Source organism: Gracilinanus agilis, chromosome 2, assembly GCF_016433145.1.
Source record: "Gracilinanus agilis isolate LMUSP501 chromosome 2, AgileGrace, whole genome shotgun sequence".
Taxonomy (NCBI): domain Eukaryota; kingdom Metazoa; phylum Chordata; class Mammalia; order Didelphimorphia; family Didelphidae; genus Gracilinanus; species Gracilinanus agilis.
The window spans coordinates 328,971,639-328,992,816 of NC_058131.1; the positions used below are offsets into that span (position 1 = coordinate 328,971,639).

Below are 21,178 nucleotides of genomic sequence, written 5' to 3' on the forward strand. Positions count from 1 at the left end.
TTTTTTTGTCCAAGGATATAGGTCAAGAAGGGCTAATCATCAGAAAGTTGGCCACCAGGGGTTGACTATTTTTTAGTCATAGTGGCCTGTGATAGAAATAGCACTACATAATGGCTCTTAGTTTCATTTGACCAATACTCTTTTCTTTCTGTTACATTGGCGATATGAGAGGTGAAAGAGAATACCAAGAATCACAATTTCCAAACCTTCGGCCAAGATCAATATCATAGTTAATGCTCTGAACGTGCAACCTCTGTCTGACAAACAATCAAACGACATGTTGCTAGAGAAGAAAACCTCACTTTGCCTAACATAAGATATCTTTCTTATAGTACATGCTCAGTGAGTGTTTTTTTCTTCCTTCCTTCCTTCCTTCCTTCCTTCCTTCCTTCGTTCCTTTTTTCTTTCTTTCTTTCTTTCTTTCTTTCTTTCTTTCTTTCTTTCTTTCTTTCTTTCTTTCTTTCTTTCTTTCTTTCAACCCTTACCTTCTGTCTTGGAGTCAATAGACTCCAAGACAGAAGAGCAGTAAGGGCTAGGCAATGGGGTTTAAGTGACTTGCCCAGGGTCACACAGCTGGGAAGTATCCGAGGTCAAATTTGAACCTAGGACCTCCTGTCTCTATGCTTGGCTCTCAATCCACTGAGCTACCCAGCTGTCTCCTCACTGAGTGTCTTTCAAATGAATGATAAATATTCCCCTAACCTAGACCAGTCTAGCCATGGCAAACTACAGCCCAGGGGGCCAGGTGTGACCCCCTGAAATTTTCTATCTGGCTGTGTGACATTATTCCTAATCTGAGAATACAATGAGTAAGATACAATACAATGAAACTTCAAAAGAGTTGCTTTAGAGACTGACAGTTGAGCATTTCCTTTCCTTTGGCCCCTTCTTTAAAAAGTTTGCTCATCACTGCTCTAGACAAAGGCAGAGGACTTTATCCAGTGACCCTTTTGATTGATCCCATTAAGTGTTGAAGGTATTTTGTAAGCAGTGTTTTTCTAAGAGCAACATCAACACATTCAGGCTTTTCAGGGTCATTTTTCACGTGCTAAATTTTTAAAACTATATTGGATATGTATAGGGATATCTGATTTCTACATAGAACTATGAAACTATTAAACACTAGATCTGAAAGACCTCTTTGGACATAGATTGTTAGAAATGGGTAGGATTGAGGAATCGAATGCTAGAATATGGACTCAGAACTGGAAAGGACCATATGATGGAAAGTTCTGGAGCTTGAAAGGAACTTAGTACAAAGAATGTGACTGAAGACTGGGCATAAAATGAAAAATATTAGAACTAGGCAGGGAATTCAGAAGTTATACATATACTTCACATACTTTATGTGAAAGTCAAAGATTCTGAAGTTGCCTCAAGCCCTCTTGTTGTTTAGTCATTTTTTCAGTCGTGTCTGACTCTTCATGACCCCATCTGGGGTTTTCCTGGCAGAGGTACTGGAATGGTTTGACATTTCCTTTTCTAGCTCATTTTATAAATGAGGGAATTGATGCAGAAAAAAATGATTTGTCCAGGAACAAACACTATTAAGTGTCTGAGACTGGATTTGAATTCAGGAAGAGGAATCTTCTTGACTCCAGATCCAGGATTCTATCCACTGTGCCACCTAGCTGCTTTGCCTCAAGTCCTATGGCTCATTAATGCCAATCAACCAATTACTAAACATTTATTAATTACCTCTTCTGTGCCAGGCATTGTAATAAGCACTGGGACTAAAAATATGAAAAGAGCCAATCCTTCCCACAAAGAACTTACAGTTTAATGCTGGGTGACAAGAAAACAAACAAACAAACAAAGGAACCTAAATGAAGTAGAAGGAAAGAGGCAGTCAGGTGGGGCTAGAATCTAAGTGCTAATAAACATGTAATAAATATCCTTTCTCTCTCTCTCTCTCTCTCTCTCTCTCTCTCTCTCTCTCTTTCCTGTATATGTTCCATTGTTCCATCTCCCCCACTAAATCCCAAGTTCCTTAAGGGCAGGAAAGTGACTCTTCATCTTCTGTTTTACCCATAGTCCTGGCTCACATGGCCTTATACACATTCCATTTAAGTGACTGGGCACAACTGTGCATTGTGAGTCTATAACAGGCCATAGTTCAGGTGCCAAAGGAAGCAGAGATCATGACTGTGAGTAAAGACACCTGCTAGGGGTATTGCTCGAACAGCAGCTATCATGCAGAGGAAGCCTGAGTGAGAGATTGCATCCTGGCTATGTGAATGGTTATTACTTTGTTTGGCTTGCAATTTCTACCTATTTCCTAGTGCTCCAGGCACTCTAGTCTAATGAGACTGAACTGATTAAGTTGGGGCATGAACTGAACCTTTGCCTTTCCCCATTGGCAGGGACGAGGTCTCACTAGAGCCACTGAGATGTCTTAAGCCAGGATGAGCTATTGGCTCAGAGCAGGGCCACAATGACTGATCTTCTTCCTATCAAGATTTGACCTTCGTTTACCAGATGGTCTAAAAAGAGAACTAGGCCAACAATCCAGAAATTTCAGGGCTCCTAGAGGTTAAACAGGATCCAAATCAGTGGAATTCCCAGACCTAACTGCCAGACAAGATAAAAAGGGGCGGCAAGTTGTATTGTACTGCCATCTGCCAAGAGGACTAATGCCCTAGGTTTGATGAGTGTTCAGAACTAAATCAGGGACTTAAAAATGTAGTAAGGTTACTGAAGGCAGAACCATGAGCAGAGCCATTGCAAAGGACTCCAGGGTATGTGGGGGAAAGTGAGATAGATGATAGCCTTTGGGTGTCATCACAGACGTGTTGTTGGCAATGAGTGATGCACACACACAGCATGGACTGTTCTGCAGTCCTCCACAACAATCTGATGGCTAATGCCAGTCTCTGGAAAGGAGAAGATCCTGTCTCCACCTCCTCCCCGCCTCACCCCAGCCCTCTACATGCATCCTGCTGCTACTCACCCTCCTCTTCCTCCATCTGGGCCATGGGGCTTCCTGGAGATAGATCATTCTGTGGGCCACTCTAATTTGTTCCCATTAAGCATGACAGTCTCTCATTTGTGAATTACAAGGGTGTTTGGTATTTTCTCCCCCTTCCCCACATTGCTTTTCCAGTTTTGCTGTGTTGCTCAGTTTAAACTCCATCTGTCGAGTTTGCCAGAGTGATAGGTTAGTGTCTCGCTCTTCTCAACAGGGAGAACTCAGGAGGGGTTATGAGGAATAAACACGACTTGACTGAGTAATTTAAATATATGTACATGCATGTATATGTCCCCATATATGGATATGTGCATGTGAGCCACATATATCCAAGATCATATGAATATATACTTAAATATAGAATAATATAGAAATATATTTTATTGTTAAAGTATATTAAATATTATAAATGTACTTTTAAAATATAATATGTGTTTTTGATAATTCATATAATATTGAATGATTACATGTATAATAGTTAATAAATCTGAAATCATATGAATATATATTTAAAATCAAGCTATGACATCTTGGCAAAGTCTGACTTGAGCCTCTTATCACTTCCATCAATTAAATATATCTATATACACCCACAGACACCGGGTATATAACTCTTGGCTGTCTATTGAATAAAGTCAAAATTTGTTAAATTTTGTCATTCAATATCCACTAATTTGGGATCCATACTCCCCACCCTAGCCCACCCCCAGCTTTATCTTCTTCCTCATATGCTCCCTGATATGCTAACCTGTACTGTTGCTTTACTCTGAAATACCTTGTGCTCTCTTGCCTTTCTAATTTGTTCTGAGTTACTCAAAACTTGACTTTAATTTTTGAATGTTACAGAATATATTGTTAATAGCATTGTTAGCGAACATCTAGAAAAAGAAGCAGTGATCAAACGCAGTCAATATGGCTTCATCAAGAACTTGTCATGCCAGACTATCCTCATTTCCTTTTTTGATGTGATCACTATTTGATAATTCATGAAAATTCCAAGTGCATTGTGTATGTAGATTTTTAGCAAAGCATTTGATCAAGTATCTCATGCTATTTTTATGGGGAAATATGGAGACATTTAAGAGTAGATGATAGTATGATTGAGTGGGTTCAGAATTGATTTGATAGCTAGTACCTGCAGAATAGTCATTAATAATTTGAAGGAAATTTGGAAAATCTGAAGTGGAGGGCTTCAAGAATCTCTGCTTTGCTCTGTGTTTAACATTTTTAAAATTAATTATGGATATAAAGGCACAGATGGCATGCTTATCAAATTTGCAGATGATGCAAATCTGGGAGGGATAGCTAATACACTGGATAAGGGTCAGAATTCAAAATGATCTTGAAACATTAGGAAAATAGACTGAATTTGCTATGATGAAATTTGATTTAGGTAGATATCTAAAGTTGGACTCAAAAATCACCTTCACTTACATAAGATTTCATAAAGGATGGCTACATATCAATTCTTTTGAAAAAAGATTTGGGGATTTTAGTGGAATCCTAGTTCAATGTTAATAGTAAGACTTGGTAGCCATGAGAGCTAATTAAGCATTTTGTTATATTAAGAGGCACAGGAAGATTGTAATCTTGGCTATACCGGGTCTGGTATTCTGTCCTTGGTCAGACTATATCAGTGGTAGAGTGTTCTATTCTCCCATTTATGAAGTTAATTATTAAGTCAGAGAGAATCCAGATGAGGGAAACCAGGATGGTGAAGGGTCTTAAAATCATGATATGTGAGCATCCTTACTCTGCTGGTTGCTCTTTGGGAGACCTTGGACAAGTCAATTAAAATCCCTGGGCCTCAGTTACCTCATTTCTGGAATGGGGTTTGGTTTAAATTAACTTTAGAGAAGATCCCTATCAGCTTTAAATTAATGATCCTTTAAGCAGTAAAGGTAATTGAAAATGTTTGTCCTAGCAAAGAGAAACCTTAGTTAGGACATAATAGATACTTTCAAGTATTTAAATAGCTCCTTTGTGAGAAAGGGATGAGGGAAAGCAAAGGAGAAAAGGAATAAACATTTCTAAACTGCCTTCTGTATTCCAGGAAATATGCTATGCCCTTCATATGATTATCTCTTCATTTTACCCTCACCACAACCTTGGTAGGTAAAATCTATTTTTATCCCCATTTTACTGTTGCAAAAACTGAGGCAAATATAGGTTAAATATCTTGCCCAAGGTAACATAACTACTAAGTGTCTGAGGCTAGATTTGAACTCAGTAATCCAAAATAAACATTCTTTCCATTGTGCCACCAACTCCCACTGACTTGTTCTACTTCAGTCCCATCAGAAGAACTAAGAATAAATGCTTGAAAGTTGCAAAAAGGTTAAGTGAGGTTTGATATGAGAAATACTCTCTAATAATCCGAATTGAAGTAATCAGAGCTAGCTGGGTTAAAGCTAGCCCAAAGTACAAAGGGCTGTCTCATCAGGCAGTGGGAGGTTCTGTTCCTGGAGATCTTTGGGCAATGACAGTATGATACCTTGACAGATATTCTGTAGAGGATTCTTTTATATGAATGGATTATAACGGATGACCTTTGAGGTTTCTTCTAACTGTAAGAAGCTATGATTTCCCAGATGTCCTTCAGGGTCCAGCTTAAATGGAACGTCCTCCATGAATCCTTCCTGGTGCTGCTAAGCCCAAATTAAAACTTCCCTCCCCCAAACTCACATTATATAATGTGCCTCTCTTAATGACCTTTCATATTTACTTATGTGTCATAACTCCCATTCCAGAGGGTGAGTTGGTGTTTGACAGAGTGGTATAGTTAAAAAAAAATCCTAAATTAGTCAGAGGATCTATAGTTAAGTCTGATGCTGCTGCTTATGATCTGGGTGAATTAGGACAAGCCAGTAACCTTTTTAGGGCTCAGTTCCCTCATTTATAAAAAGAGGAGCTATGCCTCATTTACAGCTAAAGCTAAATTCTGGTTTTAATAAGTGATTCTTAAGGACAGGAATCTTTCCTTAGTCCCTTTTGTAACTCCTTCCCCTAACCCCATAAGGCCTAGCAGAAAGTCTTTTACAGCATAGCCTTTCAGTAAATATTTATTGAAGGAATGAAGACATGCATTCAAGAGGGAATTGAGTTAAGTCTTTCTGTATGCAGAAATCCTTTGTTCATCACAACTAAAGGTACCTAGCAGTGGTAATCTACCAAGCCATTAGTACTAGGCTAAGGTCTTGGGGCAAAATAGTGGCCTGAGATGGACCCTGAGAGAATGGAAGATACCACAAACTCATTTTGTTAGGGGAGGAAAAGATTAAGAACATCTAGGGCCAGTCTAGAGTAGGGGGAGAGAGGTCTAGAAGACTCTGGAAAGGTAGAAGAAGCATAAGAAACATATATAATAAAGATGATCCACAGAGGAACCAATAAGAAATATTTTGCCTAGGGCCAGCTCGGGACACAAAGACTCTTCTAATTCTTTGCCTTTTGGCTTTGGTCTGTTTGCTTTTTTTTTTTTTTTTTTTCTTTTTCCGAGAGAGAATTCATGGAATTGACCTCCCCAGATCCTAGTCCCTCCATCTTCCCTAGGTGTTCAGATATCTTGGTATGGCACTATGAGCGCCCTGATTCTTTCTGAATTTTACAGTGGTAACTCCTGGACATTAAGGTGTTAAAGCAGTCTGAATAGGGAAAGGAAGGAAGAAGGGTGTGGGGGTGGGGAGAGAGAGAAGGAAGAAGGAATAATGCAGGCAGCCTGTTAATTTGCATTACCAATTCTGCCTTCCTCTTTAGCAAACACAGCTTTTCCCCACAGACGGGGTCTCAGAGATGCTGCCCTGAGCCTTGTGCATATTGTCAGAAATGTGTGTCTGGCCAGCCGCTTCTGCCTCCTGAGTATCAGCCTGTCCTATAGACGCATCTGTCTGAGCCGATAAGCAAGCCCTGGAATGGAGCTCCTTAGAAATTGGCATTTCTAAGACATTTCAGGTGTATTATCTCCAGGGCTGGTGAAACCCCTTCAAAGAAACAGGCATCATTAACATGTCCAGTTGTCTCATGGCATTGGGCAGTATATAACTCTGGGGTATGATGTCTGAGGGGAAAACTACTGAGCCTGCAGAGGGGAGGGAGAAGGGGAAGGAAAGCCCAACTAGCTCTGCTTATTTCTAAGAGCTTGTCTTAGGAAGCCTGGCTGACAAAAAAAAAAAAAAAAAAACAAACAAAAACAAACAAAAAAAACAAACAAAAAACAATCCTCTGCCTTTCTCTCTCCCCCCCCCCCCCAACCCTCTCTCCTATTGTTCTATCTAGGTCCCTTTCTCTGTCCTACTTGGTTCTTCCCTTTTGGCTCACTTTCATCCTTTCTTTTCTCCTCTGCCCTTTTGAACTTTTTTCTTCTTCTTTCCCAGGCCCCTTTCAGCTCTCTCCCATTTTAAAATTTCCTTGTAGACTCATTATTGATACCAATCCAGGTTATCTCTGAGGGCAGAGTAGGGAAAAATGGGATAGTTAGCTAACAATTTTCTTCTAAGTGACTTGTTCTAATGCCAACATTATTTCAGAATCCTAGTTCAGTCACTTGGTTAAAGCATGATGATAAAGAAGCTAAAGTCCTGGGTTTTATTTTCACTGAATTATGTAATGGTGGTGCCCCTTATTGTGTTCTGTTTGCTTTATGCTCTAAGAATCTATTTTCCAAACTCCCTTCCAGCTCTAACATCCCATTATTCCAAGGTTCCTTCTGGCTCTTAATATCCCATTGTTCCAAGGTCCCTTCCAACTATAAATATAAATATAAATATATATATATATACATATATATATGTAGGTATCTTTATGCCAATTGCATTGTGGTTATTAGAGGTGTTATATTATATGGTTATCATTACTTTGAGGGGGTAAGTGAGGATGACTTATATCATACTGGATGTCCATTCCACCTTAACACTGGCCTCATTGCCCACCTTGTAGCTGCTGAAGTGACGCAGGAAACCGTGGAATCCCTGATGCAGAAGTTCAAGGAGAGTTTCCGCACCAACACACCCATCGAGATCGGCCAGCTCCAGCCAGCTCTCCGTAGTGCATCGGCGGGGAGACGAAAGCGAAGGAGCAAGTCCAGAGGTAGGCCCCTCCAGAATGCTATTTCCCCCTCACCAGAGAAGTCAAAGGTCATGATATCAGCCCCCTTACAACTCTACAGCTGATACCACTGGGACTAGTTTAATCCAAACAAAAGATATACCATCACAAAACAGGCATGTGTCCCTAAAACATGCCCTGAAGTAAATATTTTCACATAAGTTAATGGAAAATTTACTAGTCAGAAAAAAATGCTATCCATTCTTTATTTTGTAAATATTAGAAAGAACAACCAAACTATCAAATTACAAAGTAATTGTTGCTACCTTCTTCCCATTGTACTGTATCTCTCACTCAGAGTTTTTTCTCTCCGGCCTCCTTTTCCTGTGCTTGGAACTACCCAAATTCATGATTACCATCTGCCCCTATTTGGCATTGGCCAAAACATTTATCATTGTTGAGCCTCAGTTTCCTCTTTCTGTTAAATGTAGTTTGAACTTTTTCTAGATAAACTTTTCATTTCCTTTCAGCTCTACATGCTATTATTTTGATAGCTGATGAGTTGACAGTGAGAAATACTGGTCCAGCAGAAAATACCTCACACCCAGCAAAAGCTGATTTGAGTTCCTGATATAACCTTGAAAGTATATTTGTTTGGGGTGATGTCATTGACTTTTTCTCTAAAGCCTAGTTCCTTCAGTGGTAAAAGCAGAAATCTAAATTTGAGCTGCAGGGTAGGAGATCTTAAGCCTATACCCCTTATCTCTTCAGCCTTAATACAGGGATCTTCTTTGCTTACTCTCTATTTAGGTGCTTTCCTTTATTGTCTCTTCTTGTTCCTTATTCATTTCCATACATACACAAAACACACACACACACACACACACACACACACACACACACATTCATTCTAAATTCTGCTTCTGCTTTAGCTGTCCTTTTTGAGATGTCTTCTTTTTTACGTCTCCAAATTCTACCTATACTTCAAGATCTATCTCAAAAGCTACCTCGTTCATGAAGAATTCCTTGACCATCTCAGGCTACACTAACTTCTTCTTCTGAATTCCGATAAGTTTATATTCCGGACTTCCTCAATCATATGTGTTGTTGCTGTTTTAATTTCTCAAATCATTTTATAGTTAGTGAATGTATCTAAGTTTTGTCTGTTCAAATATCTTTATCCCACCTTAACTAATGCCATGCTACACACAAATTATTTGGTTCTTGATATCATATGTTGGAATGTGTATTGAAAACTAGCACATATATCTAAAGGAGAGAGAAGAGTATGGTCAGTTTATTTTAAATTATACCACATCTAGTTTGGTTGGAAGAAATTGGAATGATTTGCCTGAAGAAGGTTAAGGGATGGACATATTGGGGAGGATATGTAGACATGTTTATATTAGTTTTGGAAGGCAGAAATACGATTTGTGAGAGGAAGGAAACATAGATAGGTTTCAGGTTCATCTTAAGAAAGAATTTGCCCAGAATTAAGTCCTTAAATGAATCCTTAATGAAGTGACCTATCTCAGGAAGTAGTAGACTTTGTACCACAGACTTCAAATATAAGCCAAATGGTCTCTTTTTAGGAACACTGGAAAATCAATTCCTGTTGAGCTATGGATTAGACTAAATGACCTTGGAGATCTCTTCTTACTGAGATATTTCATGATGAGATGAAGTAAGCATTGATATGACTTACTGTTCAAGCCTAGGCTGGGTTGTCTGCCTTCTTACTACTTTGCTTTTAGTGGCTTGACTGGTTCTTATGGAGCAATATATCCTCATTAATTGGAGGGGAAAGCAATTTGAATTATAGAACATGTTAATAGCCATGTAATTTTTAAAGATCCACATAAAAACAGTAATGTGAATTATTGAATAGCCAAGATTTCTAAGCAGAAGTTCCTAGGGAACCAACTTTACAGTACTTAACGGAATAGATATGAATATTTCAATTAGTATATTATCATTTAAAGAGAAGCTTCACACCTACTTTAGGTTGATCTAGAACATTCACTCCTTTTGAAATTATGTTTACAGCATCAGTTCCCTCTTTGCACTCTCTTCCTTCAACCTTATTTAGACATCATTCTCTTTTACATGCCTTACAATCCATCCACAGGGAACATCTTTCTTTTGCTCATGGAAAACTCCATTTTCTGTCTCCAAGTCTTTGTACTTTAAATCTGGTTGTCTCTCATTTCTGAAATCTACACTGTGATACCTCAATCTCTTGAAAGATTTGAAAGACTTTCTTTCAAGGTCAACTCAAGTGCTACCTCCTATATGAAATATGCTAATGCCTTCTCCATTCAAATTTCCCTCCTATAGATTTTCTATAAAGTTACATATGTGTATATTCCCCCACCCCCATTAAAAGGTAAGCACCTGGAAGGTAGGAACTATTTATTTTTATCTTTCTATCCCCAGAACCCAACACAGTACCCAGCACAAAGTAGGAAATTAATAAATGAATTTTTGTTGATTGTTGATTAGAAGTTGAAAGAATTGAGATAGTACATAGCCCAATCTTGTCTCAGTTCCTATACATTTTGAATTCCTAGAGTCCAAGCTGCTAAATGGTTTTACTGTCTTTTAGATAGATAATCTTTTCTTCCCTAAGCTGCCTTGATAACAGTTGGCCTTTTGGCCTGGTTCAGAGGGAGCACCTGGCTTGGCTGTGGTTCATTAATCTCTGTCCTTCCCCAGACGAGGTGCCCAGTGATTTCTAACAGATGGAGTTGGCAGTAGAGATACAATAGTGCCGAGTTTTGAGCATCATTAAAACCATGTCCATTGCTTTCATACTGCCTTGTCTCCTGTGTAGGAAACACCGTTGATATTAAAGTGCGTAATATATTCATTTAGCTCTAAAGGAGAAGCAATAGAAAAAATTAAATGTCATCTCCAAAGTCTAGGGGGCTGGATGCTAAGCAGTTGTCTAGGAATGACTGAACAAAAGTAAATAGGATTTATTTGAATGAGGAGAAATTTGGAATGGATGGAAGGGAGAACTTCTTTAACATTTAGGGTATTAAATCTTAGAATAAGGAGATTATAGAAACTTTGAAGTCTAGAAATCTTCAAGAATCAATCCATCTAGCAATAAAAAAGTGTTTTATTAAGTACCTACTCTTTGTCAGGCACTATGTGAGGCCCTGGGGATTTAAGTACAAATAATAAAATAATTCCTACTTACAAGTACATTGCAGTTTAATAGGAATGACAACAAATATATAAATATATATAGCATAAATATAAAGTGAACAAATACAAAGCAGAAGTAGGGGGAGACTGCTCGCATTTGGAGGGATCAGGAGGGATGAGGATCATGCAGGAGATAGCAAATGAGTTCTATTTTAAAGGGAGAGGTGCTCTTGAGGTAGAGTTGAGTATAGTCTAGGTATTGGGGGTAAACAGTACAAAGTCACAGAGACAGAACAGAAACAGAATCAGAATCATTTGAGAGGAACAGGAATAAAGCCAGTTTGACTGAACCAAAGAGTGTTAGAAGGTAGAGCAATGTTTAATAAATCTGGAAAGATAGGTTGGGGTAAGGGTGTATATAGAATTGTTGATTTTTGTGGTCACCTCTTTGGTAAAGACTAAGGGAAAGGAAAAGAGAGCAAGAAATAATGTCAAGAGATTTTTATATAATCAAGTAATATGTCCATGCATCCTTGTTGGTTTAGACATTCATCTATCCAAAGGCAAGAGGGCAGATATGAACAGAATAGAGTGGAAATAACACTAGGTTTAAAGCCAGATTATGTAGGTTTCATTCTTGGACCTGCTCTACAAAATGTGTGCATATGTGTGTGTATACATATATCTGTATATGCATGTATATATTTCTTCTATATATATTACATTTGTATGAGTCTATGATCTACTATTATTTTTATTTTATTTTATTTTTTAACCCTTACCTTCTGTCTTGGAGTCAATACTATTGACTCCAAGGCAAAAGAGTGGTAAGGGTAGGCAAGTCAAGTGACTAGCCCAGGTCACACAGCTGGGAAGTGTCTGAGGTCAGATTTGAACATAGGACCTCTTGTCTCTAGGCCTAGCTCTCAATCCACTGAGCTACCCAGCTGACCCTCTACTATTATTTTTAGATAATCATTTGTCTTGTAATGGAGAACTATTCAAAGAGGCAGGAAACTGCCTTAGGATATAATCAGTAGATATCACTTAGATACTAGTTGATCACTTTTCAGGGTTATGGTAAATGTTTTCTGTCTCCACAAAGGATCTTATTATAGTTGTATGTAAATTACTTGGGACAAGAAATGATTTTGATAGAGTTGCATTTTCTAATAGTGGGATTCATATTTTGAGGATTCATCTAATGCCAGGCTAGCTCAGAATGTCTGATTTTGACAAGGTGAAACCAGATTAAGATGAATTCCTCACTTTTGGTTGATTCTTGGTCAGCTAAGCTTCTATCTTATGCTCTACAAAAAAGTGTTTCATTGTTCTATTTTTCTGTGTTTTTTTTTTTTAATCTTTATTATTTTGAGAATGGATATTTCTGCCCAGAAGTTGTAGCTTTTAACAAGAACAATTCAGTGACTGTTAGAGATATTGCAGGAAGTGGTGGTGTGGGGAAGTCAGCATTTTAAGGATAATTCAAGCCCACAAGGAAAAGTATACCTCACACCAAAGCACAAAGGAACATGAATTTGAAAATGGAAAAAGTGCCATGAACTGAGAAACTATTGCTAATGAATTCTCAGAAAACAGTGACTTTCAGAAGTACCAAGTAGCTAGAGGTGCTGTTATTGAATCCTCTACAGTGTGATGTAGACTTCTCAAAATTGAAAGAACGAGACCAGATTTTTTTTTAAAAGACAATAAAAATTATTATTGACATGAAGAAAAAATGTTTCACTGAAAAGCATATAAAATAAGTATTGAAGATTCAAAAGCAGTAATTTTTACTGATGAAGCTCTCTTTCCCTTCAAAGATACACCATAATTATTGTGGGAAAAAAGTAGAATAATCTATGAGATTCATTACATTCTATAACATCTTCATCAAAGTATGACCATTCTACCCAAATTAATTTACTTATTTAGTGCCATACATATCAAACTACCAAAAAACTTTTTTATTGAATTAGAAAAAAAAAACTGTAACAAAGTTCATTTAGAAGAACAAAAGATCAAGAATATCAAGGGAAAGAATGAAAAAAAAAAAAACAAAACGTGATGGAAGGAGGCCTAGTAGTACCAGATCTTAAACTCTACTATAAAACAGTGGTAATCAAAACGATATGGTACTGGCTAAGAGACAGAAGGGAAGATCAGTGGAATAGACTTGGGATAAGTGACCTCAGCAAGACAGTCTATGATAAACCCAAAGAGCCCAGCTTTTGGGACAAAAATCCACTATTTGACAAAAACTGCTGGGAAAATTGGAAAAAAAATGGGAGAGACTAGGTTTAGAACAACATCTCACACCCTACACCAAGATAAACTCAGAATGGGTGAATGACTTGAATACAAAGAAGGAAACTATAGGTAAATTGGGTGAGCACAGAATAGTATACTTGTCAGATCTATGGGAAGGGAAAGATTTTAAAACCAAGCAAGAGTTAGAAAAAAATCACAAAATGTAAAATAAATAACTTTGACTACATTAAACTAAAAAGTTTTTGTACAGACAAAACCAATGCTACCAGAATTAGAAGGGAAGCAACAAATTGGGAAAAAATCTTTATAATAAAAAAAAAAACTCAGACAAAGGTCTGATTACTCAAATATACAAAGAGCTAAATCAATTGTACAAAAAAATCAAGCCATCCCCCAATTGATAAATGGGCAAGGGACATGAATAAGCAATTTTCAGATAAAGAATTCAAAACTATCAATAAGCACATGAGAAAGTGTTCTAAATCTCTAATAATTAGAGAAATGCAAATCAAAACAACTCTGAGGTAGTACCTCACACCTAATAGTTTGGCTAAAATGATAACAGGGGAAAGTAATGAATGTTGGAGGGGATGTGGCAAAATTGTGACATTAATTGAACATATGGGTTGATGTGGCTATGATTTGGGATGTAGACTCTAAACAACCACCCCAGTACAATTATCAATAATATGGAAATAGGTCTGGATTGATGACACATGTAAAAACCAGTGAAAATGAGCATCACCTACAGGGTGTGGGGGGTGGAGGGGAGAGTAAGCACATGAATCATGTAACCATGGAAAATTTTTCTAAAAATAAAAATAAAAAAATTAAATTAAATTAAATTAAATTTTGATCCCTTTATAATTTATTTAGGAGGCTTGTTTTTACTTCAAATAATTGGGAAATTTTTGTCTTCTTTAGGCAAATGATGAACTCTAATATTTTCATTTAAAATAGGTAAGAAGAATTTCTCAGATACAGATGTTCCAGCATTACAGAAATTTCCAAAAGGAGGCATAATACTATAACATGACATTGTACCATGCCACAAATTATCAGAAAGTTAAAAAAGTTATCCAAAAGGTAGAGACAAAACTTGCCTCAATGTCCTGTAAACTCATATTTTAACCCCATTGGAAACTAATAAAAAAGTAATCAAAGCCAGACTTAAAAAATAATTATAAATTGTGCACTTGGTAGCCAATGTGGTATGTTTACATCCTGGAAAAATTAAAGAATACATGTCAGAATCATCTGAATTCAATGTCAAACCATGTAAAACAAATGAATACAGGAAAACAAGGACTTATTACATAGTATAAGATTTTTTAAAAGATTACAAACTTATCACATGTCAATAGCATAATACTGTAGATGATGTCTAAGATCTGCTTTTAGTGAGAAGTTCACCTGCTCCCAGGAGTCTCAACATAGCACCATGCACAAAAAAATGCTGATGAACATACTCTGGGAATGATCCAAGGGTTCAGAGCAGGGTTTAAGTGTCATCCTCTTCTGAGATCTGTGTAGAGGTCATCTTCCAATTGCCCTGGGACCAGAAATCTCCAGCGTCCATCCTGAACCAGGTGTTAAGTTAAACCAGGCTTATTCCATGGCTATTTGCCTTCCAATTCCCTAGTGACAAGTACACACCCAGAGACAGAAACACTGTCTGGCCCGTTTACCCATGGTGAGTGTTCATTTATTTATAAGTCTGAAACCCAATCTCTTATTCTGGGTGTGTTTCCCCTGTGTTAGGTTTTTCTTTTATTACAGCTCAACCCATAAATTATTCACTTAGTTTGAAGACAATATTCAGAGTCTTTAATGGTTTTAAATTATTTGGCTTATTTGGCTATGGCTATGCTTAAATATTGAACAGCCAGTTACCAGACAGAGCCTCTCTTCCCTAAGATAGTGGGTCATGCTACAAGATACCCTGTAGGCCATCTCTACTTTCCACTTTAGCAGATACTCCTTACCTAGGGGTAATAATTTGACCTATGATATATCCCTTATAAAGCTGGATCCTCCAGAGATGTCATCTGATGTATTTCTGGCACAGATCTTTGAGGCAGTCCAATTCATGGGCAAATAAAGAGGACAGGCTGGGGAGCTGAGATCTGGGTTCCAATCTTGCCTCTTCCATTGATTCCCTTTGTGATCTTAGGTAAGCTACTTTAAATCTGGAACTTTTTTCTCCTTAAAATGAGAGGACTGGACTGGATTATCTCCACTCCTTTTAAGTCCTGATGTATGTGAGCTCAGTAATGAAAGTCCTTGTAATCATCTGCCACTACCACTGTCACTAAAAGACTTCATGTTACATTGAAGTTTTCAAATAGATTTTACACAGACTATCCTATTTGATCTTCAAAACAACACAGTGACATAATTATTGTATTATTACCTCATTTTACAAGTGGGGAAACTGAGACTCAAAGAGATAGCATGACTTCCCTAATACCACAGAACTGTAATGGGGAATACAAAATATTATTTCAGGCAGCATTTTGTATATCATATCATATATTTTTATAGAAGTAAAAGGTCCTTAAATGATCAAGTTCAGTCTCCTATTCATTCACTCAATAAATATTTATTAACTATATTGTCTGTTCTTGATACTGAAGACACAAAGAGGAAAATGAAATAACTCCTGTCTTTTAGGAACTTACATTCTATTGGGAAAAATAACATGCAGAAATGAGTAACAACATGGTGTCATGGTTCGAGAATAACCCTTGGAATTAGGGAGAGAGGAGTCTTGCCTCTTGACTTGCTTCATGACTGAATAATAATAAGCCCTTTAGGGTCCCTGGTAACTCTAAGATCCTAAGTGGTACAGATAGTGCAAATCAACATTAGAAGAGCTTCTATTCTATTGCCGAAGGAAACATGGTGTGGCCAAAAGGAAACAAAGCATGTGTGGATATAAGTCTATAAGATATAAATGTATGGTAATGAGGGAAAGTGGATGCAGTAGCAGCTAAGGGTTCAGGAAAGGTCTCAGATAGAAAGAAGAACCTGAGGTAAACTTGGAAAGAAAGTAGAGACCCTAAGAGGTAGAAATGGAAGGCACATGTTCCAAGACACAGTGTGTGCAAGATACTGAGGGAGGAGGTGAGAAGAGGGGCAGGGTCATCATTTAACAGATGAAGGAACTGAACTTGCTCAAAGCACACAGGGCTCAAATGGTGTAGAGAGGGTATGAACTCAGGTCCTCCAATTCCATTCTCCTTTTCTCTGTACCCCTTTTCTTTTTTCCCAGCAAGAGATACACCATGTAGGGGTCCCCATATGCTTATAGTCCTCCCTGGATTCCCCCTTCTTGTCAAGGGAGGACTGATTTGGAAGCAGAGCACACAGCTGCCTTGACATAAATCTTCCCTGACATGTCTCTCTGAAAACTTTGCTTTCCTGCAAGTGTCTGTCTCCTTCAGGCATTTTGGCATGTGTGCCTGAAATATGTCGGGATTTTTCTCATTCAATCCTGTCTGGTCTGGCTGGGCAAAGCAGGTTCCCACAAGCCTATGGCTATGTTTCCTTCAGAAGGTTCTCCTACCAAGTGTCAAGCAAATACTAGAGAGAGGTCATTAGGCCAATTCCCCCTATCAGCCACGATGAAAAGTTTGCAGTTCCAAGTTTTTCCTGCTAAGCAGTCTGGAGGCAGGGTGACATGGGAGGCCATCTGATTTTGATAAACCTCACTTAGGCACTAACCCAAGTCAATCATTTCCCTTCTCTGGGTCTTAGTTTCAGCATTTGTAAAAACAGAGGCTATATCTCTTTTGGAAAGCTAAACAACAATGACAGCCACAACAAACAAAAAAGCCCTCCTGGAATCATAGAATTCTAGAACTGAAAGAGTATCTACCCATATCACAAGGTTGTTATTAGGATCATAGGAATGAATCTGAAAGTGACTTTAAGAGATCATCTAGTGCTAGAATCACAGACTCTCTAAGCTAGCGTTGGCAAAGACGTGGCACACATTGGCATAGTCGGCATTTGGGGAGCTGCTTTGTTCCCCCTCTTCCCAGCACTTGAGGACTTTTTTGCATGCCTCCCTCCTCAATCCAGCCAGCCAAAGCAAGCACTTTCTCCCTCAACTCTCTCCAGTAATGAGGATTCACACACAGTTTGAATTTATCCTCTGGGCGCTGGAACTCAGGGTTAGTCCATGGGGATCTAAGCTATAAGGAACCTTAGAGGATTTACAGTTCCCTTCTTTAATAGGAAAGAAACTAAGTGTGAGGCGGAGTGGTATATGAAGCTTTCTCCAAAGCCATGAAGGTAAATAGCAAAGTCAGGTTTTGAACCCAGGATGTATGACTCTAAAAATCCAGTACATTTATGTCTGCCCAGATCAATTTGCTTTATCCACTATATCTCTTTTATTTACCTGTTTTTAAGAGGACCAGTCATTCTATCCGTGTTGGGAGAACCTGGTAAGGAAATTCCTATATGAACAAACATTTGCTTCTGCTCTGTAATTAAGAGCCTTAGAATGTTACCTGGGAGCACTGAATGGTTTAGTGACTGGTAAACTGATTGTATGATACTGGGCTTCAGAGACAGGATCTGAACCCAGGTCTTCCTGCCTTTCAGGCTTCCTATCTATTACAACATGGCACTCCTCAGTTTTTGAATATGTGTGCATATATATGTACATATATAGATGCATATGTATGTGTATGTATATGTACATATTTATTATAATATATTTATTGTATATGTAAATACATTTATAAATTATATGTATATATCCATTGTTTCTATAGAGAGATACTTAGCTGCATAAATATATATTTAATGAATCTATAGAAGGGATAGAATTTGATAAAATTCACACAAAATTTTAGCAATAAAGCTGAGATAAAAATCCTTGATCTCCCTATTCAGTGATTTTTCCATATTTGTGAGATTCCTTTGAAAAATGAAACAATAAAAGCCCTGCACAAATGTGTTTTTATTTGGGGATCAGGGAGATATTCCTATAATTTCTGTCCTTTCTTCCATCAAAAGAAAAATTCACTTGTAGGTCTCTGGCCTCCGTTTCCCAATGATCAATAAAAACAGGTGGTACCTGAGCATGCCACAATGAGCTGGAGCATAAAAGAGGATAGAGAAGAAACTGGCTCTTTTCTAGCTTTAGAGCTCAGTAACCCAACTAAAGATTGTTGTCCCTGTCCCAAATCCTTAATGAGATAAAAAAAAAAATTTGAAGAAAACTTTGTAGATAATCTAGTCCAGGTCACTTATTAATTTTTAAATTTTTTTTTTTATGGATTAAGAAAATTTTTCCATAGTTATATGATTCATGTTCTTTCCCTCTCCTACTCCAACCCCACTCAAAACAACATGCAATTCCATTGGATTTTACATGTGTCATTGATCAAGACCTATTTCCATATTTTTTATATTTGCACAAGGGTGATCATTTAGAGTCTGTATCCCCAATCATATCCCTATCGAACCATGTGATCAAGCAGTTGTTTTTATTCTGTGTTTCTACTCCCACAGTTCTTTCTCTGGATGTTTATAGTGTTCTTTCTCATAAGTACCCCAGAAATGTCTTGGATCATTGTCTCTTATTTAATTAAAGAAAAAAGTAAAACTCAGAGACTTCTTCAAAGTCACACACCAAGTCAGTAGTTGGAGCTAGACTCAAATCCCAAGTCCCAGTCCAAGGCTAAGACCACTCCTAGAATCATAAATATTTATGTATGGCCCTACCCAACTCTCTCCACCCCGTTCCTCTCATGGATTTGACCCATTGCCTACCTGGATCTCTATTATCAGATATCCATTCTTATAGTCTTAAATCCCACTTCCTGCCCTCTGCACCCACCCACATACATATCTTGACTCCTAGCTTTGGTCTCTTTAAACCCATCTTGCCCTAGGGTTGCAACTCAGCCACACTTTAGTTCACTTTAATCTAATACCATCTTTCCCTCTAGGAGGGATCCAGCATAGAGTCTTGAAAGACTGGACTTTTTAGCATATGAAATTTTTCAGCCTCCTCTATCTCCTCCTGGCCAAAGGCTTAGAATCTATCTACCAATCTAGCCTAGGAGCACTACATTCTCTTCCTTTTTACACAGTCTCTGTTCAGATAGAGAGGGACTTCAGGGGCTAGGTTGGTATTACTTTTGCAAAATGGATAGGCAGCAACCCCTCCCCCTTGAAAAAAAAATCTCCATTTCTAAATCTTCTATTTTGTACTCATTTCCTTCTGTTATTATGATTAAAGATATGGCATCCATGGAAATGAGACTATATTTTTGGATCATGAACTTTTTTAGACTTAAAAAAATTCTAATCTTTTACGTATTCTCATATTTACGAAATTTTACTTTGATGCACTAAGTTTAATTGACTCAACAGCATGTTAGAAATGGGAATGGAGCTGAATGTTAAGGTTAAATGATAATATCACAACTTACTATGTTTGCATTTTACATTCCAATTGAAAATACAAGCCCTTTAGCTCATTAATCCTTTGCAATCCAACCCATCCCATCCCCTCCCTTACCTACCCCCACTGAAATTATCCTTTGGGGACACATTCATATCCTTTTTAACAGCCCTCTGACAGTTCCGCTGATGGAGTTTGTATCCAACTTTGTTACTGGTTGGTGACAACTCGCCCTGACGGATCTGTGCCCATAATTATTTTCTCTCAGTTCAATTTAATTAATGCTTAACCTCATCAGGATCTTGCAGCTGGAGAGCTCTCTCTGCAGGAACTGCTAACAGCAAAAGGATTTCCTTCTTAGTGAAGAGAGATTCCAAAGGGCTTTGCAGAGCCTATGTTGGTGTGTGTGTGTGTGTGTGTGTGTGTGTGTGTGTGTGTGTGTTTTAAATGGAGAAGAAAAAAAAAACAATTCACAAATGAATGTCTTTTATTTCTTCCCTTTTCACGCTTGGCCCAAACTAACAGAATTTGAGGCTGTGTGTAACGATGGGGTCGTTAAATCTAATTCTGAACTAAGTGTCTCTAACATCAGACACTCCAGGAGACCCACCAGGAAGATGTATATTTTTTAATATCTTGGCTTATAACAGGGACAATTCAGCTTTATTTTGTATAAGTGTGTACTCTATCAATGCTTTCCCCAACTACAGAATTGAATTCAATAATAAATAGCTGTGGGAAAGAGAAGAAATTAAGAAGTACCAACAGGGGAGGAAAGAGGAGCTTGGAGGTAAGATTTGGAAAGGGATTATTAGAGAGTTAATATTAAGTAGGAAGATTTTCTACTTACGTAAACCCCATTAGCTCAGAATATTTAATTTACGTTTTACCTTGAGTACGCTAATGGGTTATCCATATGGCATTTGCTTTACAGGTTGGGAAATAGAGGCTGAGGAAGCTTAAGGAAGGGACTCATATATCAGTTCCTCCCTTCTTGCATTTTTCTTTCTAAAACATCAGGAAACATTCTGCTAAAAGATGCCCATCTGTGTGGAAAGTAATATGATGCTACTTAGTCTTAATGATTGCATGAAATATTAATGGTCATTATTGCTGTGAGTTGTTATCTGAATTTTCATCTGACAAGATCCCAGAAGCTCTCTAGCTACCTCTTCTCCCTCCACCCTGCATCAATGAGAAACATGTTTTTGAGAGGAAGAAGATGGGGGAGTGGAGGGAGACACAGGAAAGTAATCCCAAAATGCTGAAAAATAATCAAAAAACAACACTATTTTCTCTATCTAGCATTTTCAGCT

General features: G+C 37.8%; 1 protein-coding gene across 1 annotated transcript in view; it reads left to right on the forward strand.

The window, feature by feature from the left end:
- The window catches only part of ASTN2 (astrotactin 2), a 970,320-nt gene that overhangs the window by 168,536 nt on the left and 780,606 nt on the right, over positions 1-21,178 (forward strand). The window contains exon 4 of the mRNA XM_044659771.1: positions 7,904-8,053. Coding sequence (XP_044515706.1) covers positions 7,904-8,053 — 150 coding nt within the window. The remainder of the gene's footprint in view (positions 1-7,903; positions 8,054-21,178) is intronic.